The sequence below is a fragment of the Anolis carolinensis genome, chromosome 4, assembly GCF_035594765.1.
Source record: "Anolis carolinensis isolate JA03-04 chromosome 4, rAnoCar3.1.pri, whole genome shotgun sequence".
Taxonomy (NCBI): domain Eukaryota; kingdom Metazoa; phylum Chordata; class Lepidosauria; order Squamata; family Dactyloidae; genus Anolis; species Anolis carolinensis.
In genome coordinates this window covers 41,075,433-41,101,532 of record NC_085844.1, presented here as the reverse complement: position 1 = coordinate 41,101,532, position 26,100 = coordinate 41,075,433, and the positions used below count along the sequence as shown (strand labels likewise).

The 26,100-nt window shown below is 40.7% G+C and overlaps 1 protein-coding gene across 2 annotated transcripts in view; it reads right to left on the bottom strand.

The window, feature by feature from the left end:
- The window catches only part of slco5a1 (solute carrier organic anion transporter family member 5A1), an 82,717-nt gene that overhangs the window by 40,078 nt on the left and 16,539 nt on the right, over positions 1–26,100 (bottom strand). For both annotated transcript variants that reach the window (XM_062980282.1, XM_003219635.4), the window contains exons 3-4: positions 3,973–4,105; positions 1,028–1,245 (exon numbers count right to left, since the gene is read on the bottom strand). In XM_062980282.1, the coding sequence (XP_062836352.1) occupies positions 1,028–1,245; positions 3,973–4,105 (351 nt within the window). The remainder of the gene's footprint in view (positions 1–1,027; positions 1,246–3,972; positions 4,106–26,100) is intronic.

Sequence of the window (26,100 nt, the reverse complement as noted above, 5' to 3'; positions counted from 1 at the left end):
CAAGCTTTGTGTGCCAAGAATCAAGTTATTTCCTAGCCTTGCTCAAGTTCATGGACTAAAGGACCTTGTCATCTCCCCTCACTTGCTTGGCAAGTGAGTGTTTCGGTTATTGGATTACAACTTTGGACCTTACTATTTCATATTGGACATTGCTTTTTTGGACTAATTTTGACCTTTCCTGAAAGGTCTATTTCTGGACTATTTCCTATACTTGTTTTTATTAACTTTATATATTTCCTTAATAAAGATATTAGATAGATTCTGGCCTCTGTGTATGGTTATTGGTGCTCTGCAGCCTGGGTCGTGACAGTAGCTGACTTCATTCTCACCTCATCTTTCTAACATAGGTAAGGAGATTGAGAATGAAAGCTGAATAAACTAGCTTTTTGAGATCTTAGTGTCAGAGTCAAGATTACCTTGTTTCTAAGTTCTGTGAGTGCTGTATATAACTCCTTTCTCATTTTCCCAGATTACATATGTGAGTATGGAGTGAAGATGGGATCCTCAACTAACACACCGAGACTGGTGATACAGTGATTCTCAGAGTATCAGATGAAACCTCTCTCTGCTCCAATTACTTTCTCAAAGGCGAAAGAAGAGTGATCAGTGATCTCTTAACAATTAGTGATGTCTCTGATCAGCAATAAAACAGATTCTTTTCCCTAAAGAGAAAAGGCTTCCATCTGATTCTCTGTGGACTAGATAGGAGACAAATGCAGACTGCATGAGGGATATTTATTTATTTATTTATTTATTATGATATCCACTCATGGAAAAAGGGTACCTTCTCCTGCTTTAGATAAACATAAAAAGTATGTTTATCTAATATGCAGTGTGTCTGCAGGAGTTGTTTCACTTGAACATTTTGTAACAAGTCTATATGGCCTCTACAAAATGAACATCCAAATAAAACTTTCAGTATTTCATAAAATTTTAACAAAAACCAATAACAACAAATATTTAAAATTTATTGGAGTAGTTTCCTAGAGGAGGGTGGGGAGGGGAAGGAGGAGGAAAGATGTTTTACCTTTAACATTCTTTTCAAATCCCATTGAAGCAGGTACTTCATTATCTAGCTGCTGTTTGTTGTTTGCTTTCTCTTTCACTATATCATCATCATTTGAAATATCATCAGCGATATTCTTTTTCTTTTTCTTGTGTCGAGGTGGAAGTTTTTTGGGGAAAGTAAACATGGGGAGTATAACAAGTAGCATTGCACTAGCACAAAGAAGGAATCCACTCCACCTAAAGTGAGGGCATAAAAAATAGCACCTGCAGTTAGTGTGTATATGTGTGAGATTGAGAGAAACAGAGAATTTTGTACATACAGTGAACTTCTGCATCATAACAAAAAATAACTACTATTTTGTTAAAATAATAATTCTTTAAGCGATCAAGCAAGAAAAATGGATATAAGTATTATTTATTTGTTTGTTCGTTTTCTTGTTTGTTTGCCCACTTTTTCTCAAAATTAAGACTCAAAGGAGCTCACATTTAAAAATCAAAACAAAAATATACAAAAGATAAACATTAAAATAAAATTAAACTTAGACAAGTATTAAAACAAATCAACCAAAATGATTAAAATAAATATATGAGTTTTAAAACCAATTCACTAAGTACAATTAGGATTTGAAGGAGATACATAAGGCAGAGTAAATTCTTATTATGCCAACCAAGAAAAGAGAGGCTATTCAGACTTATTACCATCTTTGATTGAATGTAATTTACTTTAGTCTTCACACTAATGTGTTCAAAGCCTAGTTAACGTGGGGCCTCATCATGTGGCCTACTATAGATTTCTATGACCAGTAAAAATACTTTTTTGCACAGGTTTATATTATATTGTTGCTGGGACACTTTCTGATAGCTAACATAAGTCTCCAGGATACATTTAGGTAATTTAGACATCTCCTTTCACTAGTATAGTTGATATACAATCACAAGCCAGATATTCTGAAACTTACAGTAGTTCTAATTTTCCCTTTGTGAAGATGCTCATCATAGAGATGAAAACTGCTAAAACTGTTGTATCTTTTAAAAAATAGTTTTGCCAAGCTTTCTGCATTTTCACATTCTCTTGATAATAACTACTGGAGGACTGTCATGATGTGGGTCCATATTACAGCATTTACCATCAGATTCTAGCCTAAATACAAACCAAAAATAGAGACCACGACTTTCGAAAATCATAGATCTGTTTTGCTAAGAAAGTTGTTAAAAAGCCAACTGCATCATCTGCAGAAAATCAATTAAAAACCATCTGTTAGAAATTGAAAACTATCAAGCTTTATGGATAGTCACAGTCCTGTATGTGCGCCTAATTATAGCACAGCATCCTGACATATGTTTATTTATTTGCAACATTTATATATGTTTGGTATGGAATGTCTTAAAAATCTAAAGCCATGTCAATACAAATAAAAAAACCTATTATTTCAGTGGCAAACCTGATATTGCAGTTTCCTATGGTTCTTGTATAATTATGACAAATCTTTTTTGTGGCTGCAGCTGTTGTTAAACCACTTTAGGCTGAAATAAGAAACACTTCTTAACTTCTTAACTTAAAGTGGTCCGAGGATGAATGAAGCTGTTAAATTGCCAATACGAAATGAGTACTTCACAGGGCATTGCCTGAATGAGAGATTGAACATGTGCCCCAGTTTAAAGCTACTTTGAACTTCCTCATAAGAGAGGCATAATTCCTTAAAATAGAAGTATTTTCTAAAAACCATTAAAATACTAACATTAGATTCCCAGTAAGAAAGTTCAGAGATCCCAATTTGGATGAGGTTACATTGTGGGTAGGGTGGGTTCTTCTTACCCCATGATTCCAATATGAATTTGGCAATTATTTTGGGATACGGAGAAAAGCTATAGCTAGTACCGACATTATAAAGCAATATATAGCTTGAACCACTGTTCTTTGCATTCTAAAGGACCACTGCTCTAACTTCAAGTTTCATTTAGCTATTATGAATACCAGCTTTTGACAAACGTGTACCCTGTAAATCTGTAGTTCATTTATGTCCTATTACATAGCTTATAATAGTTATCATTCAATTCCCAGAATACTTTCTCTCAATCTCTCTCTCACCCGTTATGCACAAATAATTACGTATTAAACAATTATCATTTAACAAATAAAATAAATGCATTCTTAAATGTTGTTGTTAAAGTCACAAAGTATGGGTAGCAGTCAAGAAATTGTTTAGCTCTTGTTACACTATAGCTTTCAGATATTCTTAAATTGACACTACTGAGTGCAGAGTCCAATATTAAGCTAGTAACTAGTTTCTGGGGGGGGGGGGGGGGAATTATATGAAAGAAGAAGTCAGTGCAAAGGCAGTAACCATCCTTTCCCATTGCCTTGCACAGGTGTGACCAGATTACCAAATCTGACGTGAGATTACTTCTGGTTCCCTGAATTGGCAGAAATATAACCAATGCCTACAGTTTGGGGAAAAAGTGGGAGGCAATGAAGGTCAAATCCCCATATTTTAGTGTTTCTAAAAAGTGGTTTGGCTTGGAAGATCTCAAAAATTAAAAATTAAGAGATGTTAAGCCATTTTGGAACTCTCTAAAGGATTGTATCCATTGGCTACACTTCCTCACCCCAACACAGGCATGTAGCCCGGGGGGGGGGGGGGGGGGGGCTTGAGGGCCTTCAGCCCCCCCCCCCGAAATTCTCAGGTTGGTCCGCGAGAAAGCCTTACATTTATTATTTAAACTGTTATATTTATTCATATCATGATTTGATCACCATGCTCAATATATCCCATATGCATGGGGGTATTGGGATAACAATACAAATGGTGTGCTAAGATAGACCCTCTCCCGCTCAGGCTCAGCCCCCCCCCCAACCAAAATCCCAGCCCCTCCTGAAAAAAAAAATCCTGGCTACGGGCCTGCCCCAACATTAAATTTCACAATTATTCTAATGGATAAAAAACACACATTGTTGCAACTTACCAGTTACCAATGAAGCGAGGGTCACTCTGGTCAATATAAACAGTACTTCTAGGATCCACATAAAATCCAATAAGAACTCCTCCTAATAAATATCCTGCTGCAGGACCAAGAGCTCCCATTACATACATTATAGCTGTGAAGACAAAACAGGAGAGAAATCCAAGCATGCATTCAATTATAATACATCATAGACAACAATATTTAAGTAGGGTGCAACATTTCACAGATCAAAAGAACGGGAAAACAGAGTGCTCTCCTAATCATTGCCTTACCCTTGTTTCCCAGCTTTTTCATTCCCTTGACATCAAATGGAAAATCTCCTAAGAAGCAAGCTCAAACTTGTGATAGCAACAAGCAGCGACATCTGTTGTTTCTCTTTCTACTTTTAACAGTAGTAATATATTCCCCATGAGGAGGCTGTAAGAGAGAATTTTTCTCTAAAGGCTATTGGATAGAAAACAAGTAGCATAGGTGGGAAACAAGAGGAGAGACTGGCAAATTGTAGACCAATAACAGCATTGGTTTATTTTAAAAATCCCAAGGCAGTTCTCTACACTTCAGCTCTGAAAAATCAACCAGTTTTTCTCTGACCAAACCTGCTCCTTTGATCAACCTTTTCCAACTAGACACTGTCTAGATTTATTAACCTATATGGCCTACATGCTAGTTGGGTTGGAATGATGCGTCTTTGTGACATGGCAGCAGGTTAGAAAGGCTGATCTACATATATCTAATTGGTAGTTGACTCTTTTTACAAAACTACCCAGGGTATGGCATCCTCAACCATATCTAACAGTAGTCAGCTAGCTTAGTGGATACAAAGAAGGCTTTGTGGCATGCAACTCACTCCTCCAGCAATCTGCCATCGCTGCTGATGAGCATAAGTCAACTAAGGCAATAGCCTTACCGTTATGAAAGAGCAGTTATCTTTTTTTGCATAAGGAGCTCATTCCCAACACTCCACACCAAAAGGTGAGGCAGTGAAATATACAACACAATTAGCACTCATTTCAAATAAGACACTGTAGACTGCATAGCAATAGTCCTTCTAATAGAGATCATTTATAATATCATTCAGAGGAAAAGTTTCACTTTTGTACTGTGGTTAAGAATATATGCTAGAGACTCTTTATTCAATCTCTCCACTTTCCAGTTCCCTAGAAAGAGGCCCCCACTTATCCTAAGCCACCATTGGCAGTAAGAGAAGTATAACATCGACCAATTTTACAGAGTTGCTGTAAAGTCTGAACGTTTGAATATAAAAAGATTTGTCTCTTTGGATATCTGTTGTTGTTGTTATACTTACTGAGATATTTGTATCCTTCAACTAAAATTACTGATACAACAAATGGATACACACACACACCATGGAAGCATGGAATGACATTATTGAGAGAAGTCCTGCTTTCAGATTTAAAATGAGAACTTAGGTACCCCAAGTTTTCCATGTGCAGAATTCCAATCCTTTTCCAAGAATGCCAGTGTTTTGCCCAGTGAAAAATCAAAGGCTAAAATTCCTAATATAATCCGATAAAATTTGTGTCTTGTATTTTCATTAAGCAGAACTCAATAACTATAAAATGTGGTTAGAACAACACAGAAAAAGCAATGTAGCTATAAAGGAACTTTCTGTATTGTGTCTAAATTTTAAATATAAATAACATTCTTGAACCTATTAAGTACTGAATATTTTATTTCTTAAGCATTTTCTTGCTAGCTGTGATGACCCATGGGCCTTGTAGTCCTGCTCAGGACATTGTAATTCCTGATGAAGATGAAAACTTGGGTTTTTTACCTTCCCAGTCTGAACTGGATTCCTCTCAGCCAGATCTTTCCCAGGCAGATCTGGGAACCTTGCACCTGCAAGAAAGTTGTCTCCCAGAAGTATGTCAAACAAGCCCAGAGCCTACTTCTCCCGTATTCTTGCGCCGGGAGTTTTGTAAACAACAGAGAAGTTTGGATTCAGCTTCGCGCAGGAGTGCAAGGATTGCAGCTAAGAATGTGGCCAATTAAGACTGCTTCTCGTGAGAATCTTTGGGGAGTCTCACATCTGGTCTCAGAGTTAGCTTTCGGTTCTGATTCCCAGAGAACTGCTTCGGCGGGAAAGCTAGACTCTATTTAGGTGTTTTACCCGCGTAGTAACTTCGCGGAGTCAATTCGTCAGCCTACGGAGCGAGTTGTGTCTGGACAGCGCGCTCCGATTCAAGCCTCGCTCCTGCTCAAGCCTTGCCTAGCTATCCAGCCTTCGCCTTGCTTCCCAGCCTTTGTTTATCTACGGACTTTGCCTTGTTTCCCAGGATCAATCCTTGCCTTGTTCCACGGATTTATCAAGTTATTCCACGGACCTTGTTCTTGTTCTTAGTTACCTTGTTCCACGTTCAAGCCTTGTTTCAAGTATCAAGTTATTTCCTAGCCTCGCTCAAGTTTCATGGACTAAAGGACCTTGTCATCTCCCCTCACTTTGCTTGGCAAAGTGAGTGTTTCGGTTATTGGATTACAACTTTGGACCTTAATATTTCTTATTGGACATTGCTTTTTTGGACTAATTCTGACCTTTCCTGAAAGGTCTAATTCTGAACTATTTTCTACATTTGGTTTTATTAACTTTATATATTCCTTCAATAAAGATATTAGATAGATTCTGGCCTCTGTGTATGGTTATTGGTGCTCTGCAGCCTGGGTCGTGACAGTTTGACTCCGCCACCCTAAGCACCAATTAACCTCGGCCAGAATGTCTACCGGAGTCGTACCTGGGCCGAGCGGCCAGCCGATTACCTACACCATCGACAAGGAAGAGGTGGACCGAATCCGTGATAAGCTCAATGCACAGGATGGAGAAATAAGGGGTTTGAAGGAACGCGGAGTTCGTCTTCCGGCCATGGCGTTGCCAACCAAGTTTACTGGAGAAGCTTCTAAGGTTCATGTCTTCCGTCGCCAATGTCAAGCTTATCTGGAGGCCCGTGCTGCCGAGTTTCCCCAAGAAGACATCAAAGTGGCATGGGTTTACAGTCTTCTAGACGGGCCAGCGGCCAGCTGGGCGACGGCACTGTTCGACCAAGTCTCTCCACACCTAAGATCAGCGCAACACTTCTTGGACCACCTCAAGGAGACTTGGGGAATCGAGGACAATTTGGAGGCAGCCGGTCACAAACTCCGTCGCCTTTTCCAAGGAGACAGACCTATGTCTCAGTATATAGCCGAGTTCCGAGTGCTGGCCCACAACACCGGCTGGAACGATGTAGCCCTCAGGGGACAATTCTGGGAGGGTCTCAACATTGAAATGCTGGAAGAAATCTCCAAGGTGGATCCTCCCCAGACCCTCGAGGCACTCATTGATCAATGTTTACGGGCTGAAGTCATGATTGCCAACAGGAAACAGTGGGTTCGAGGCCAGGGCAGTAGAGCCGGGGCAAAACCCCCCGCTCCCGCCAGCGTTCAGCCACGTCCGGTGTGGAGACCCCCACCGCCAACCCCATACCCCAGAGGAGGCGAGGAGGTGCCGATGCAGTTGGGCAATGTGCGTCCCAGACTAGATGCCGCCGAGAAGGCCCGTCGTCAACGCTTAAACCTCTGCTGGTACTGCGGGAACGGGGGCCACTTCGCCAGAGAGTGCCCAGCCAAAGGGAAGCCTGCCGCCCGTCTTGCGGCGGCGTCCTCCACGGAGACGAAGGCGTCTGAGCCGACTGGCACACAGCCGGCGGGGGAAGCCAACGACCGGGTGTAGAGAGGCTCGCCAACCCGGTCAAAAAATCCATCCAAGAGCCGCCAACCGGGGTCCTGTTCCTTCTCGTGGTCACATTATGGTCAGCAAAAAGGGGACCCGTCATGATCCACGCCATGATAGACTCTGGAGCTACCAACAATTTCATCGATAGAGAGTATGCCGACTCTCTGGGATTACAATATCATGATTTCAAGAATGCCCGTGTGGTGCAAGCCATAGACGGCCGTCCCCTCAAGACGGGCCCCGTAAGTCAGTGGTCGGAACCCACCAGGATGTGGATAAGGGAACATATGGAAGAGATTTCCTTCTTTGTTACCGAGGTCCCCCATTTCCCTGTGATTTTGGGAATTCCATGGCTGACTCTCCACGACCCTAACATCTCCTGGTCCAACAGAGAACTGCAGTTTGCTTCACCGTATTGCCAAAACCATTGCCTCGTAGCCAAGGTATGCCATGCCACAGACACCGAGCCCATCATCACCTTGCCAAAGAAGTACTCCGAGTATTGGGATGTATTCAATGAGAAAGAAGCCGAAAAATTACCCCCACATAGACCTTATGACTGTGCCATTGACTTGGTGGAGGGGGCCCCGATCCCGCGAGGGCATCTCTACTCCCTGACTGAACCAGAGCAAGAAGCTCTCAGGGAATTCCTAGAGACAAACCTTCGCAAGGGATTCATCAGACCCTCTCAATCCCCAGCCGCCTCCCCAGTGATGTTTGTGAAGAAGAAGTCAGGGGAACTACGCTTGGTGGTGGACTACAGAGCATTGAACAATATCACCAAGCGGAACAGCTATCCCCTGCCCTTAATCTCGGATCTACTGGATCGGCTTCGAGGAGCCAAGGTTTACACCAAGCTGGATCTTCGGGGGGCTTACAACTTAGTTCGCATCAGGGAAGGGGACGAGTGGAAGACCGCCTTCCAGACCAAATTCGGATTATTTGAGTCCCGAGTTATGAATTTCGGTTTATGCGGAGCCCCCGCAACGTTCCAGCATTTTGTCAATGACATTTTTCAGGACTATCTAGACAGGTTCTTGATAATCTACCTGGACGATTTTTTGGTGTTTTCCAGATCACAATCAGAACATGAGAACCACGTCAAAATGGTGTTACAACGATTGCGGGATCATGGACTTTATGCCAAGCTGGAAAAATGCGCTTTTGATCTACAAGAGGTAGATTTCCTTGGTTACCGCATCTCGCCTCTAGGGCTTTCTATGGATCCAGCCAAAGTTTCAGCAGTATTGGAATGGCGGGCGCCAACTAACAAGAAAGAGGTGCAGCGTTTCTTGGGGTTCGCGAACTACTACCGCAAGTTCATTCCAGATTTTGCCCGCTGGTCCGACCCCATCACTAGCTGCATCCGTGGAAAGCAGCCTTTCCGCTGGACTGATCAAGCAGAGAAAGGGTTCCAGCAACTAAAGAAACTATTCACCTCCCAGCCAATTCTACAGCACCCAAATCCTGGAACCCCTTTTGTGGTGCAAGCGGACGCCTCTGATGTGGCAATTGGGGCTGTACTCTTACAACCGGTGGGAGATCACCTCCACCCCTGTGCCTTTTATTCTCGTCAACTAACCACACCAGAGAGGAATTACACCATTTGGGAAAAAGAACTACTGGCCATAAAGGCAGCCTTTGAAACTTGGAGACATTGGCTAGAAGGGGCCAAATTTCCCATTGAAGTCCACACTGATCATCGTAATCTAGAACATCTAAGAACTGCCCGCAAACTAAATCAGAGGCAGCAACGTTGGGCTTTATTCTTTGAACGTTTCAACTTCCAGATCCATTATGTGACCCCAGCCCAAACCAAGCAAGCAGACGCCCTGTCACGTAAACCGGAATACGCTGCAGGACGCAAGGAGACCTTTGAATCCCAACTGCTACAACCTGAGAACTTTGCCACGCTCACGGTGGGGAACACCAAATCCATTCCCATTGGTTCAACTTCCCCTACTCCAGGACCCATCTGTGCTCAAGAAATCAGGGCTAGTCAGCAAGCAGATGCCTGGGCGCAGGACCAACTTCGCCAAGGTCTGCATTTTCCCTTTTCGCTTAAAGATGGGCTGCTCTGCTATAGAAATCATGTTTATATCCCACCCGGACCGGGCAGGGAAAAAGCGCTTCGTCTGTGTCATGACTGCAAACCAGCAGGACACTTCGGACTATTTAAAACTATGCATTTGATCCTAAGGGATTTTTGGTGGCCCAAGATCCGCAAGGATGTGGAAAAATATGTCAACACCTGCCCAGTATGCCAGCGCTCCAAGATACGAAGGGAGAAGCCCTCAGGGCTTTTACACCCCCTTCCTACCCCATCTCGCCCATGGGAAATAATTTCCGCGGATTTCATCACTGACCTACCACCTTCCTGTGGATTCACCACGATCTTAGTGGTGGTGGACCTATTCACCAAGTTAGCCCATTTCATTCCCTGCGAAGGCCTCCCCACGGCCAAGGAAACTGCGGATCTATTTCTTCAACATGTTTTCAGACTACATGGATTGCCCAAGAGTTTAGTCACAGACCGTGGATCTCAATTCACCTCTCGTTTTTGGAAGGCACTACAAAAACTATTGGGCATAGACTCTCGCTTATCTTCAGCTCATCATCCCCAAACAGATGGGCAAACGGAGCGCACCAATGCCACTTTGGAGCAGTATCTTCGCTGTTATGTAAACTATCAACAGGACAATTGGGCTTCTCTGTTACCACTGTCTGAGTTTGCCTACAACAATGGAGTTCAAGCTTCTACAAAAGAAACGCCGTTCTTTGCAAACTACGGCTTCCATCCACGTTTCTTCCCCCCTGTCATTGAAACTTCAGAGGTTCCCGCAGCAGAGGATTGGCTGCAGGAACTCACAGCGGTGCAACAACTTTTGCTCCAGCAACTGGATCAAGCCAAGGAGGACTATAAACGCCACGCTGACAAACATCGCCAGCCGGGCCCCGAAATCAAGGTAGGAGATCGGGTTTTCCTGTCCACTCGCTTTCTGCCCTCCCACCGCCCTTGCCGGAAGTTAGATGCCCGTTTCATTGGTCCCTATCCAGTGGTGGCGCAATTAAACCCCGTGACTTTCAAACTCCAACTTCCGCGTTCAATGCGCATTCACCCAGTGTTTCACCGTTCCCTGCTCCTTCCGGCGGATGGTGTGCGACCTGATACAGACCAACCGGCCCCCCCTCCTGTTTTGATGAATGGGGAGGAGGAGTTCGAGGTTGAGGACATTTTGGATTCTCGCTTTCACCGCCGCCGCCTACAATATCTCATTGACTGGGTGGGTTTTGGCCCTGAGGAACGCTCTTGGGAAGACGCCTCCACAGTCCATGCTCCTGATCTAACCCGTCGCTTTCATCAGACCTATCCCACCAAACCACGACCTCGCGCCTCGGGGAGAGGGCCCCAGTTTGGGAGGGGCCTTGAGGAGGGGGATAGTGTGATGACCCATGGGCCTTGTAGTCCTGCTCAGGACATTGTAATTCCTGATGAAGATGAAAACTTGGGTTTTTTACCTTCCCAGTCTGAACTGGATTCCTCTCAGCCAGATCTTTCCCAGGCAGATCTGGGAACCTTGCACCTGCAAGAAAGTTGTCTCCCAGAAGTATGTCAAACAAGCCCAGAGCCTACTTCTCCCGTATTCTTGCGCCGGGAGTTTTGTAAACAACAGAGAAGTTTGGATTCAGCTTCGCGCAGGAGTGCAAGGATTGCAGCTAAGAATGTGGCCAATTAAGACTGCTTCTCGTGAGAATCTTTGGGGAGTCTCACATCTGGTCTCAGAGTTAGCTTTCGGTTCTGATTCCCAGAGAACTGCTTCGGCGGGAAAGCTAGACTCTATTTAGGTGTTTTACCCGCGTAGTAACTTCGCGGAGTCAATTCGTCAGCCTACGGAGCGAGTTGTGTCTGGACAGCGCGCTCCGATTCAAGCCTCGCTCCTGCTCAAGCCTTGCCTAGCTATCCAGCCTTCGCCTTGCTTCCCAGCCTTTGTTTATCTACGGACTTTGCCTTGTTTCCCAGGATCAATCCTTGCCTTGTTCCACGGATTTATCAAGTTATTCCACGGACCTTGTTCTTGTTCTTAGTTACCTTGTTCCACGTTCAAGCCTTGTTTCAAGTATCAAGTTATTTCCTAGCCTCGCTCAAGTTTCATGGACTAAAGGACCTTGTCATCTCCCCTCACTTTGCTTGGCAAAGTGAGTGTTTCGGTTATTGGATTACAACTTTGGACCTTAATATTTCTTATTGGACATTGCTTTTTTGGACTAATTCTGACCTTTCCTGAAAGGTCTAATTCTGAACTATTTTCTACATTTGGTTTTATTAACTTTATATATTCCTTCAATAAAGATATTAGATAGATTCTGGCCTCTGTGTATGGTTATTGGTGCTCTGCAGCCTGGGTCGTGACACTAGCAAACTATTTTATTATTATGAGATAATTTATCCAATAAATTTTAAATGGTTAATTAAGCTCATGTGTAAATTTAGCACAGACCTTGTGGAGAAGGCTAGAATTATTACTTTTTTAAAATATTAGAACAAGTTAGTAGAACAATCTTGGAAACACTGTTTTTCTGCTCTCACACTACATTCCTGGTCTTCTTTTTCTATGCACAAAATATCAAGAGAACAATATCATACTGATAAGCATTTGGCACAAGTAGATATTAATGAAAGAGGGAGAAAAGGAAATTTCCAAAGTAGATAAAGTCTGATTCAAATTCTGGTATTTAGTTTAACAATATAGTGGTCAATATATTTTAAATCTGCACAAACACACACAAATTTGACTCAAGTCAAATTATCCGCACACATACTGTCTCGCTTGACCAGGGACCCTGTTGAGATCAAATAGGCACTTACTTCGATTAATTTTTACTTATCTAAAAAATTACATAATTTATTATTAATCTATCACACACATTCGCAAAACTATGTTAAAAGCAATTTTACAAATCACATCATAATATATAAATAAAGTAAGTAACATCTCATTCCTATACATGGCTCTGAGAAAGAAGTCCCATCTAGTTCAATGGGGCTTACCTCCAGGAATGTGAACATAAGACTGCCATTCTCCCAATTTTTATTGTCTAGAAGTAAGAAACTACTGACATAAGGGTTTTTCAAAAATTGACAGTCAAAGCTCTAGCATTAATAAGTGCAAATTTATTAATCCTACCAAACAGCAACTACTTTCCTGTTATTCAAAGCCTTATTCAATGTAAACCACAGGACTGCTGGAAAGTGCATTTATAGAAAGAATATGGCACAGCAGAAAGGTTAAAGACCCTGTCTCTGAAGTAATGTCATTTTGAGCAAACAAATTAAGGGAAAATGATTAAAAATTGGGAGATTTCATCACAAATTTTCTCTATAATAACTCAGGCCCAAACTGTTAGCATTTGACACAAGAATGTGCAGCATCTGTATCTAACTAGACATTCTACAGCATTTATGTAATAAAGCTGTATACAACTTTCACAGTATGCAGAAATACTGTAGAGATAAAAATAATGAATGCAGACTCCTTTCCATTAGAGATGGGAATGGTGCCTAAAATTAAGATTTGAAAGATATTACAAGCTGGCAAGTTTCTTTAAATATTCTTTACTGGCCATATCAATATCAAACACATTGATTCTTTAAAAGAAGACAGAGACATAGTGGCATGATTCAACTATTTAGTGCTTAAACAGGGATTAGGAAATAGATTGACCTTGTAAACAAGCTATATTTTTCTAACATTTAACTATTTGCAGCACCTATTGTTGTGAATATCAAGTAATAACTCATACAAAACGTCTCATTTTGTTTATAACAGAAACGTATTTTATCTATTATGTTAGAATGGGTAACGTGCCATTAATATGAGTACAGCTTGGAAGAGTGGAACACAGAGAAAGAACAGTTGAGCCAGAGGTCACTGCCACCCTGTTTCCCTGAAAATACGACATCCCCAGAAAATAAGACCTAGTAGAGGTTTTGCTGAATTGCTAAATATAAGGCCTCCCCCGAAAATAAGACCTAATAAAGTTTTTGTTTGGAAGCATGCAGGATTGGTAAATGTACATACCATAGATTGTTGTACATGGAAATAAAGGTAGTAACAAGAAATAATAATAATATAATAACTTTATTCTTGTATCCCACCTCCATCTCCCAGAAGGGATTCAGGGCAGCTTACACAGAGACAATCCCAACAATAACATACATTTACATACAAACAGAAATTTAAAACAGTAATTTAAAAACATTATAGCAATAAAATATAATATAGAAATTCTTGAAAGGATTCACAGTTTGGTTATGCTGGTTTGTGATGACAACTACTGTACAGTAGATAATAAATTTTCATTTTTAAAAAATGCAACCATTAATGTGAATTCTTTGTAGAAAAATAAGACACCCCCTGAAAATAAGACCTAGCACATCCTAATTAATATAAAATTAATTAATATAAAATTAATATAAGACACTGTCTTATTTTTGGGGAAACAGGGTATAAGATGAGGATGAAGCATGGTAAGTCCTACTTCCTGCACCTCAAGAAAAGTAACCAATACAAGCAAATGGGGTGCCAGAGGTGGCACAAGGTCAGAGGCAAGACTGTCTACTCAGGCCACACTGGACTGTCACCTTTCCATCTGTATTGGCATACGACCCTCCAAAATGATTGCAGAGTTCTGTGTGAGAGCCTGGCCATCACAGACACACTGTGCTGACATGAAGCCAAGCACTATTCCCATAATATAAATTAATTGTATTTCTTGTCTTCCATAGTAAGTGTTATTTTTGAAGCTCCAGACTTACATTAGTATAAATGAAGAGAGGTTCCAAAAATGTGCTTCTAAAAGTAGAGAAGTTTTAAAAAGAAACAATTTGAGTGACAAAACTGTTTGCCTAAATTAATTCATTTGGGCTGCATAGATAAGAGTCTGCTGAATATATTTCACTTTAAAAAAAAAAAACACACACACACACACACAAAACCACAATTATCTACAAAAAATAAACAAATCAAAACCTTAATCAGATCCTTCCCTTGCCACCATAATATATTATTTATGTAGTGGAAAGGACTAATGGAGAACCCTTTAAAACACACAAGTCAATAATATGCTTTCTATTCCTAACAGAGACGGAATTATTAAAGTATGAAGAATTCATGGTCATTCAACAACTCAATACTATCATGTATTAATTTAAGAAATCACATCCAATTCCAACTGAGAGGAAATTTAAGGTTTAAATGGAATTACTAGCTTCAGATGTTATCACAGCAGTGCAATTGGTTCAAATATGTTTTTAAACCTCAGCATAATCACATCCGGCTAGATCACAGGCCTGGTGGCAGCTTCCCTACCTGAGAGAGGGGATTGTACCAGAGCTTTAGGAGAGAGCTGAGGTCTAGAAGTTATGACTACTGGACATCTTGACTCAGAGGTATCGGAGTGAGCATCTGACCGAAACAGGAAAGGATGGTCTCTACAGCAGTTCTCATGAGTCAAATAGTAATCATAGTATGAATCTCGGCCATAATGATGGAGGTGGCATAAATATGTTTGGTGTCTGTACCAATAGCAGAATTGAGAAGTTAACTCAAACAATCATGACAATGTCTCGAGTCCCTATATTAGAATAAAGAGGGAGAACATCAATATCAAGATTGGGAAACCACCCAAGCCCAAGATCTGGTATTGAGATGGGGAAGAAGATCAAGGCTCCCTGTCAGGTTCAACATATTCCAGCTGCTCAAGAACAGATACTCTCAATATCTAACCTGAGGTCTCATGGTGATTAAGAGCCAAGCTTCAGGATTTGTCAAGAATCTTCCATTCTGAGAAGGAACTAGCAACGTGAACTACATCAGATCATACATTTAAATCTTTATTGAGATTTTCTCCAAGATTGGCCTTGGAAAAGTTATTGAATGGAAGAACCCAATGTAACAGAATTTCATGGTTAATCCTAATCCTTCTTCGCACTGAGAACTTGAGCTGTTACTCCATTGCTTCAGACAGGCATGAGCAGATACGAAATTCCTTACTCTGGGTATCAAGGGTTGCAGTCTTCCTACTGAAGAGCCTTAAAATAGAGAGTTCAGTTATGCTTACCCCGTTAAGGTTTGTCAAAACAGGCATAAGTCAACTATGTGATCCTTGAGCAGGCAGAGGAGACAATACACATGGCCATCCAAAAATACGATGGTCTTGTCTTCAGACATTTTCTGAAGAAAGTAATTGGGGCCATAAGCCCTTATAGAGTGAAAAGACAAACCGGTGAACTGTGAAATGCCAAAATGCCAAGACTTCCTAATGAATCTACTCTTATGGCAGCTAAAAAGTAACTGGGTTTCAGCAGAAACACACAGCTTATATACATGCAGGCAACCACCAAAATACAGCTCTAGAAGCTCTCAAAGATCTCAATGAAGGAACAGAATGACTCATATGTTCAAGTCACACAGACCACGAAGAAGAAAATTTGATTATAAAAATAGAGATACTTAACAAAAAACATTTCCATTTTTTTGAGCTGATCACTCACCAAATTTGTACCATAAACACAATTAATTCCTTTAACAAGGTCAGTTTTTTCTTAAGCTATGTAATGAATTGCTTATAACATAACTGCTGTGTATAAATGTTGCATAAAGAAGTAGTTACCAGTAGAAACCTGGCTCTGTGTATAAATCTGGCTCAAGAATTCTATCTCTTCCCTTTTTGAAAGTTACTATTCCAAATACTAATGATATAGTAAGAAATTTTTGTTAGCTGCTCCTCAAAGCACTAGGTAATATATAGTGGTGATCCTATCAAATAAAGAAAATGTCATTCAGACTACTGAGGGAAAATAAATGTTAAAGCAGCAATTAAAATACCACCAGAAACCCTCTAGCATTGTCAGTTTCCCCATACTCAGTCCATAAACATTTTCAAAATGTCAACACAAATGTTTGTGCATGGTGTATGTGCATACAGAAAACATTCATAATTTGAAGTCACCAAGTACGCTTCAAAGAGAATTTACAAAAAAAAAATATTTATTTTTCCGCTCAGAGACCGCAAAATCATTTCCTAATGAAAACAAGTTTAGTATAAGGGGTAAGTCAAAGTTCAGAGGTTACTTATGCAGAGATTAACTCTTTTGAATATGGGATGAGTTATACAAACAAATCTGAATCAAGGATAGACAATGTAAAATCATAATATAATGATCAATATGCAGTGTATGATAGCATCTAATGAAACAAAACAAAAAAGCACAAGTCATGTACCCAATCACCGTTCTTTATATACACTTCTGTAAAATTGAATCTATGCTCTAATGAGTTTCTTTCATTATAAATAACAAAGTTCTGTTCTTTTCACGATCTACCTTATTTCAAATAGTAAATTTGGAAAATTGATATTTTCGATTTTATTTTACTAAAACCCACATATTCCATCCATCAAACTGGCAAAATTTGTAGTACACCTTAAGTCAGGCTAGGAGGAAATATTCATTTCATTAAGACACAAATCATGAACTAGAAATCATGAGCAAGTAGATCATCTTATTCACACAGCAGATCACAAAACATATACATATATAATCAAGGGATGATGTACTACTTTGAATGATAAAATAAAATTGCCTCCCAACAGCCATCTCAGAACTGTTTCCTCCCTCTCTACCCAGTCTTGATACATTTAAAACTGTGCAAACTGTTTCCTTCAAAATCCTGCCTTTGCAAATACATCTTTACCTCCTTCTGTAATGAGATTTTCAAAGATCAGGTGGTTAAATCAAAAACTATCATTAAGAAAATACTCATTATGCATCATCATAACTAATCTATATATATATGATCCATCCATTTGTAAGCTATGCACGCATGTAGAATCAGAAGATGTTTCCTTTATGTGACGCTCGAAAATAGCATGACACATTACAATATCTAGAAAGCAACTTATGATTCAGTTGTCACAGCTTAACAGTGATTCCTCAGAATCTGAGTATTGTTGAAACATTTTCATCTTTCCATTAAAAATTAGGGCTCCTTTGAAGAAATTTAACTTGCTATAGCATTTCTACAAGTACCCAAGTGCTTCCAGATTAGAGACTTATTTACTCGAATATAATGTGCATTTTTGGCTAAATTATGTTGCCAAAATCAGTGTGCGCATTATGTTTGCATAATACCGTAAAGTAAAACGGGAAACCATTTGAGGAGTACCTAGCTAGAAGGATTTGGGAAACAAAAAGGAAACCAAGGGAAGAAAGAAGCCGGGGAGAGGGATTGGAAGGTGTGGAATAAGCCCACGTGGCAAGTGGGAGAGAGAGGGAGGGAGAAAGAGAGAGAAGCCAGGAGATGGCTTGGGTAGCAGGGAGGAAGCCCCATGGCAAGTGGGGGGGGGGGGAGAGAGAGATGGCTTGGGAGGTAGGAAGGAAGGTGAAGGTCTCTTTTTTTCTTTTTTTTTTGCCCAGCTCTCTAATATGTTAAGGCTCTGAATTCTGATACTGCACTCTTGGTTATTTGTTACCCCTCCTAATTTGGAGTCATCTGCAAATTAGATAAGTATGCCTTCTATATTCCATCATCCAACTCATTTATAAAGATGTGAAATAGCACTGGGCAAGGGACAGAACTCTGTGACACTAGTCACTTCTCTCCAGGATGTACAGGAGCCATTGGTAATCACCCTTTGGATTCAGTCAGTCAACCAATTACAAATCCACCTAACAGTAGCATTGTTTAGTCCAGATTTTACTTGCTTGTTTGGAAGAATATAATGGGGAACCCAATCACACACCTTACTAACATCACGTAATTCCCTTCATCTAACAGTGCTATATGAGACAACATGAATTTCATGAATATTTTCAATGATATGACATATTTAAAAGTTTGGCATGCAAGTTTTCCTTTTAAACCTGCAATTACTGTATGTTTATTGCAGAATATTTGCCAAGTCTAGCTTGTGCAAGCCTTAAAAAGTAACTTTCATTACCCCAGTGTTTGGTCAATATCTTTCAAGTGAAATTTACTAGAATGTTAACACTTGAAACTAAAGCTCTGTTTATGAATCACACTAATAGGAAAGCAAAGGGCTTTTAAAAATAGCATCATGCTTTTAACACTGTCTTTTTAATAATATCACAAATGGAAGAATTGGTGTTTGCTGCTGGAGAGGCACATGATTGGGGTTATTCAAGGCCAGTTTAAAAAATATTACTTGATTTTCCTAATGCATCGTGATTTTAACAATGAGTGACAGCACTGTCCCAATCCATGCTATGATCCTTAACTAAATCGTTATATCTGAGTTGATAAACTGACCACAAAACAAACACCATCAAATCAATGTCAAGAAGAAAGCAATGACAGCAACTGGGAGGAAAAATGACATAATCTATTGGGATTGAGGCCAAATATGAAGTAGAACAGCAAGAAAGTCCTATAGTGCACTAAAAGCAGACTAATTTATTATGACATTATCTTTAATTGGCTTCAGTTGCCTTAATCTAATGAATGAGGCAACTGAACATCTACAGGGTCTATGTAAGTACTGCATCTTGACTCCTATAAAAAAAGAAACAATATCCTCTGAGTAGAGTGGTAAAATGGAGGAACCTTGTCCCGAGAAAACCTAAAAGAAGTACCAACTCCCTCTATTCTCTCTGCTATGATATCACATCTGGAGTTTTGCCATGTCTAATTGGGGAAATGGCAGTGGTGGACAGAGGCAGCTGCCCCCCCACCCAAAGGCAGAATTGCTGCTTCCCCATTTCTACAGAATTATCCACAACCTATCCAGAGGCAGGCCTGTAGCGAGGGGGTGGTTTTAGGGGTTCAACCCCCCCCCCCCGAAATTTTTCAGGTTATAAAAAAAATCTAGTTTACTCATGAATTTTAACTGGTTAACCAAATCCCCATGCTAAGTCTATGAGATGCAAAACATTAAGAGTCCCTCCAGGCACTATCTCAAGCAGATATTGACAGGTTTGTAGCGGGGAGGGGTGCGTGCTAGGGGTTCAACCCCCCCCCCCCCCCCGAAATTTTCAAAACCCCTCCCAAATTTTTTTTCTGGCTACGGCCCTGTCCAGAGGTCATATCAAAATTCATACCTTGGCCCCCAAATCTGCCCTAGACTTATACATGAGGTAGACTTATATAGTTATCCTGCCCAAGACACCAGAACACTGTATGATTCCATCAAAGTGCAGTGTACCCCATTACTTCTCTGTCCTTTGTAACCAAAGTGCATACTACTCATATCAATTAGTACTCAACTTTCATAGTTGGAAAGAGAATATCAACATAAACTGTTTCTGCAATAACCCTATTAAATGTCTTCATTACTCAAAGAAAAACAGTATAAATCAATATCAACAACTTTCATCATTAAGATCCACTTTGCCCATTACATCTTGACTCAGTGTTTTTGATTCTTATTTATTCAATAAAATTCTCCTTTTCTATAGTTTTGCATAGATGTGAATTATTTATTTCAATTTGCCCAAAACACTCTACTGCCAAGATAACAAGATTCTTTATAGGCATGTGCACTCAGAACATGTATGGGTTTATGAATGCACTCTTGTGATCACACTTGGTAACGGACTAATATACCACTGTCTGAAATCAGATTCATTATCACCAACTATACTGACTACATTTTCAAAACTATATACTGCCAATATTTTGCTCATTACTTCTGCAAATGCCTGTGAGACATTTTAAACTAGCAAGATATGTAATATGCCACATTCTGTTTTTGTTGAATCAGGTTAATTAAAGTCACCATCTGCTAAACAAAATAAATTGTTAAAGGCAAAATTCTGTTTTAACTTTGATGTTCATTTTTTACTTAAATTGAATAGAGATCAAAGTACTATTTAATATTATTGTTCATTTTTGCAAGAAAACACAACTTTTTTCAACGAATACACATAAAAATGTATACCATACACCAGTCCCACTTTTGCCATATCAGTTACTGCTAAAGCTTGCCTAATAAAGATAAAGAATTTCTACAGACTAAATTTTAATTTATTTCCTAAGAGCATGGTGAAGTGGCTAGACCAAGGGTCCCCAAACTAAGGCCCGGGGGCCGGATGCGGCCCTCCAAGTTCATTTACCTGGCCCCCGCCCTCAGTTTTATAATATAATATTTTATATCAGTTTTAATAATATAAGATATTGTATATACATATAATATTGATAATATTGTTATACAATATAATACTAATAGTAATACCATATAATAATATTAATTATATGTTATATATTACATATTATATAATAGTATAGTGGTATAGTTCAATATAGTAATATATAATGCTAATATTGTGTTATGCTAATAATATAATATATTGTATGTACATACAGCTGCTCTGAGTCCCCTTTGGGGTGAGAAGGGTGGGATATAAATGTAGTAAATAAATGCAGTAAATAAATAATTAATTTTAGACTTAGGCTCAGCCAAAGTCTGAAATGACTTGAAGGCACACAACAACAACAATCCTAATTAACTTGACTATCTCATTGGCCAGTAGCAGGCCCACACTTTCCATTGAAATCCTAATAGGTTTATGTTGGTTAAAATTGTTTTCATTTTTAAATATTGTATTGTTTTTTGTTGTTGTTGTTGTTGTTGCACTACAAATAAGACATGTGCAGTATGCATAGGAATTTGTTTTGTTTATTTCAAATGACAATTCGGCCCCTCAACAGTCTGAAGGATTGTGGACCGGCCCTCTGCTTCAAAAGTTTGGGGACCCTTGGGCTAGACCAAAGTCCTTAAACAGAGAGTTGTAGAAACTACTGCCAGGCATTGTGGATTTTCCAGAAAAAAATGTCAAGAAATTCCCAATGACCTAAATTAACTGGGAATACACATGAGTCAATTAATATCCTACAAAAAAATTAAATAATGCCCTTAGCATTTTTAGTGTGGGAAGCAGGGATCTGCATACTGTATAGTGTCAAAGTAAAGTAGTCATTTACATGTGCTTATCTTCATATGAAATAATATCTGTCAGCTACCCACTCAGTTGACTGTGATTCAGAGAAAAATTTGAAAAGCAGCAATACCAAAATGTCACAACAACAACATTTAGCATAGCTTCTCTCCAGGAACAAAAAAAAGCTTTGAATAGCTGCAGTAGTATGTTTTTCACCTACTTTCTAGAAAACCTATGTGGAGGAAACATTAGGGAGACTTCCCTTTAAGGCAACCACTCACAGTTCAAAGAGGCCTTGAAATGGGGCTATGGCAGAGCAGAATGTTTTTAAGCCAGAGATTTGTCTCTGAAGTGGGGCAGAGAGGGTTTTAATTTCAGCCAGACTGGGTTTGAGGAGGGCATCAGGTTCAGTTAAAGAGACAAGAGTTCTGGATATGAATGAAATGCTAGAACTATGATACTAGAGGAATTTGTGGCAGAAATTATCAGTATTTATACTTTACTACTGTTTTGATAAACTTATTGTTTTAAACCAATCTCCGGCTAGCTGCAAAATCTGAAGTGGAACCATATCATGCATATGAAAAACCCACTCTGGCCCTGCAGGCTGCTATATTTTATCATTTTTATACATTTTAGTTGTTTAGATTTTATTATGGTATAAATGTGTTTGATTAGATTATTAAGTTTTATTTAATTACTTTTTAAACTTATTTTTGGCTAGTTATTATAGGTTTTTACTGAAGTTGTTTTATGTATTGTCTCAATTATCATTTAGTTATTATGGCATTGAATGTTTGCCACTTTTGTTTGAAAACCGCCCTGAATCCCCTAGGGGAGATAGGGCAGGTTATAAATAAAGGTATTATCATTATTATTAAATATGTAAAGCCAACTATAATTAAAAGGATACCCCGAGGCCCAGCAACCCAATCCAGAATGTTGTAGTTGGGCCAAGGGGCAGTAATAGTTCTATGGGTGAAACAGGTGGAAGGAGAAAAAGGACTAATAGAGAGCAGGTGCTTGATGAAGAACAAGTAAAGCAGGTCCAGGAAATACTTATGGCTCCTTCAGAGGATGAGACATTTTATGGGTTTTCTAGTGATAAGGAGTCCATGCTGGAGGATGATGGTTTCACAGAGAGTAGAGGAACTAAAAGGTCTACTTGAGAGCAGGAGTCAGATGAGGAAAGTGAAAGGAAAAAGATCCGGGATATACTCACTGCTCCCACGGATGAGGAGACATTTGAGGGGTTCTCTGGGAATGATGGGTCTGGGAGTGAGATGGAGAATGTTGATTAGACTCAAGTAAATGTGGATGATGAGCCAGCTTATGGGGCTGCATCAGGGGATTGGCACGACTCTCATACTCCTGGGACATGGGGAGATCTAAGTCTTGAACGAAGATGGAGGGACTGGAGGGATGAGAGGCGAGGTCCACAAATGAGATCAAGATCAGCTGTCGATGATGAGGACAGGGTGGAGGCCTCATCAGCATTGGACTCCAATGAGTAAGTTAAAAGTGGAGTTTCAAGAGCTATTGCCTTGCAGAAGGCAAGGTGTCGTTTTGGGGACATTGCTTTGTCGCTGCCTGTTCTCCTTGGGTCCTGGCTGTACAGCTTCCTGATAATCCAGATTGAATCCTGCTTCGGTGTTCCTGGCTTCTGACTCCTGTTCGGCTCCTGACAACGATGTTTCCGGTTTGGCGTTTCCAGTTTGGCGTTTGTTTTGGCGTTCCTGCTCGGGTGTTTCCAGTTTGGTGTTTGCTTTGGCATTCCTGCTCCGGCGTTTCCAGTTTGGCGTTTGCTTTGGCGTTCCTGCTCTGGCGTTTCCAATTTGGCGTTTGCTTTGGCGTTCCTGCTCCGGCGTTTCCAGTTTGGCATTTGCTTTGGCGTTCCTGCTCCGGCGTTGGCTTCAGCATTCCTGCTCCTGCGTTTCCAGTTTGGCATTTGCATTGGCTTTCCTGCTCTGGCGCTTCCAGTTTGGCGTTCGCTTCGGTGAGCCTACTTCAGCCTTTCCAGCTTGGTGCTTGCCTTGGCGACCCTGCTTTGGCGCTCCTGCTTTGGCATTTCTACTTCGGCATTTCTGGCTACTGAACCCGGTTTGATTCCTGACTACGTCTGTGCTTGATCCTGGCTTGGCGTCCCTAGTTTCCTCCTTTGGTCTTTGAAACTCGGCTTGGCTTTCGACTACACTTCTGTTTGTTGCCTCTTGGGAGAGTTTAACTCCTCTTTAGCTGTGACACCCCTGGCTGCGAGAGCACTGGAAACCAATACACCGAGGCCAATAAACAATCTAATATCTTTATTAAGGAATTAAGAAATTAAAACGAAAACAAGCAGAAGATATAGTTTATCAATAGACCTTTCAGGAAAGGTCAAATATAGTCCAGTAATATATTGTCCAATGTATAATATTAGAGTTTAAAGTTTGTAATCCAAAAACAGAAACACACTCAAACTTCCAAGCAGTTTGAGTGGGGAAAACGTCCAAGTCTTTTGCTAGAGTTCAATGTAAGTCCAAGGCAAGGTATTGAAGACAAGGCTGGAATCACAGTGAGGCAAAGCAAGGAAACACGGCTAGGCAAGACATGGAAACACGGCCAGGCAAGGCACGGCTAGACTGGAAGGTAGTGGAACTAAACGCGGTCCACACTTGACTGGAAGTGAAGTTGATCCTCCAACTGACATGTTGACTCCGCGCTGGCTAGCCAGCGCACAGAACTTTTAAGGAACTTCAAATCCCTTCACAGAGCAGGTGTCCAAATGCTCTTTTCCCAAGGGAAAAGAGCTAAAACAACATCTTCACCAGATGCGATCCTCCCTGAGAGTTCTCAGGGGAAAACAGGTTAATCAGCAGATTCTCTAGCTGCTAATCGCACGCTCCTTCTCCTGCCAGCTTTCTCAGACCTGCAAGTTTCCCAAAATATTCGTCTATCAAAGGGAGGGGAACTGGTGGGAGAAGGCTCCATTTCAAGGGCCTTTTTAATGAGTTGTGGACTAGAATTGTCAATAGGAAGCAGCTGGAACGAGGCAGAGTCTTGCTGAATCGGCACAAACCCCATGTCCTCGTCACTGTGGTCCATAATGGAGGCAGGATCACGGCCCAAGGGTTCAGGAGACATCACATTAGCCCTTTGATCCACAGCATGACGTGGCATCAGCTTTAGAGGCATTTGTGTTATGTTTGATGCGGATTATCAAGCCAGATAATCCGGATTATCCTTTTGTTCTTGCTTTTTGACTTCTTTTGAACTAAGACTCTTACCTTTTAAAAGTAACACTGCAGTTAAGTGTTTTTTGAGTTTAAAACATCATTTAATAAACATTTAAGAACTTTTATTGTGTGTGTGGCTCTTTAAGAGGCGGCTGTATCACGACACAGAAAGAGAATATTTGGTGGAAAAGGAGCACTGTGAATGGCCGGATTCTTGAGGCTAGAGTCTGGGGATCAGCCTTGTAAAGTGATCTGTCACACTCTCGAAGGCAGGTCAGAATCTCCATTTCAGTGCTAGAAGAGAAGGCAAGCTTCCCTAGGCAATTTATGAAAAAGGAAAGATTTGAGTGGGGAAATCATAAATACATAGCTCAGACTCTTAGGAATTTATCACACCAGTTTATTGTCTTGTTGCAATCACATTCTTTTAAGCAAATGGAAACAAACCATTATTTAAACATTCACTTTTGTATCTCACTGCAATTGCTCAATGCTGGCATTCTGATGAGAATTCCTGCAACCTGTCTTCCATACATCTTTGCTTCTAGCCGTATTTGCCCTATACAGCGCACGTGCACTAGTTTTTCTATTTTTCTCTCCCCCTCCCCCAATCTTTCCATAACTATGCAGTCATACAGTTCTGGTGTTCTTCTGAGACCTTCCCCTGCTTCACAATATCAGGATTGCAGTGGAATATTATTGCACAAGGAAGGGTAGCAAAAGAAGAGTGACATTTAATGCATTATCCATGGAGATTATCCAATCCCAATTCAAGTGCAATGTGACTATGATGTCATGCACCGGGAGGGAGGGAGGGCAAGCACTCCCTCCCTCCCTCCCCCCACCCCAGGCAAGAGACTGCTCTCCTCTTCAATGTTGTCTCTGCCCAGACTCCCTCCAGGGGTGGCACTCTGCTTTCCCCATCCCTTTTCCCTCAGGAAGCGAAGCAGCCAGGCCTGGGCACCAAGGGGGAACCGCCACTACTTCCTTCATCCGCGGACTGCAGCAGTTGCTGGAGAGGCAGCTGCCTGATGCAAAGGACTGCTCTCCTTGTTGCCTCCACTCCCAAATCCCTCCAGTAGGCCATCACATCCTCCTGGTGAGAGGTTGGAGGAGAGGGTCCAAGGGGCCGCATACAGCCCGCAGGCCTTCATTTGCACATGCTTGATCTAGACAATGAACGACACATTAATACTAAAGTCTCATTCAAATATGCAGACTCCCCAACC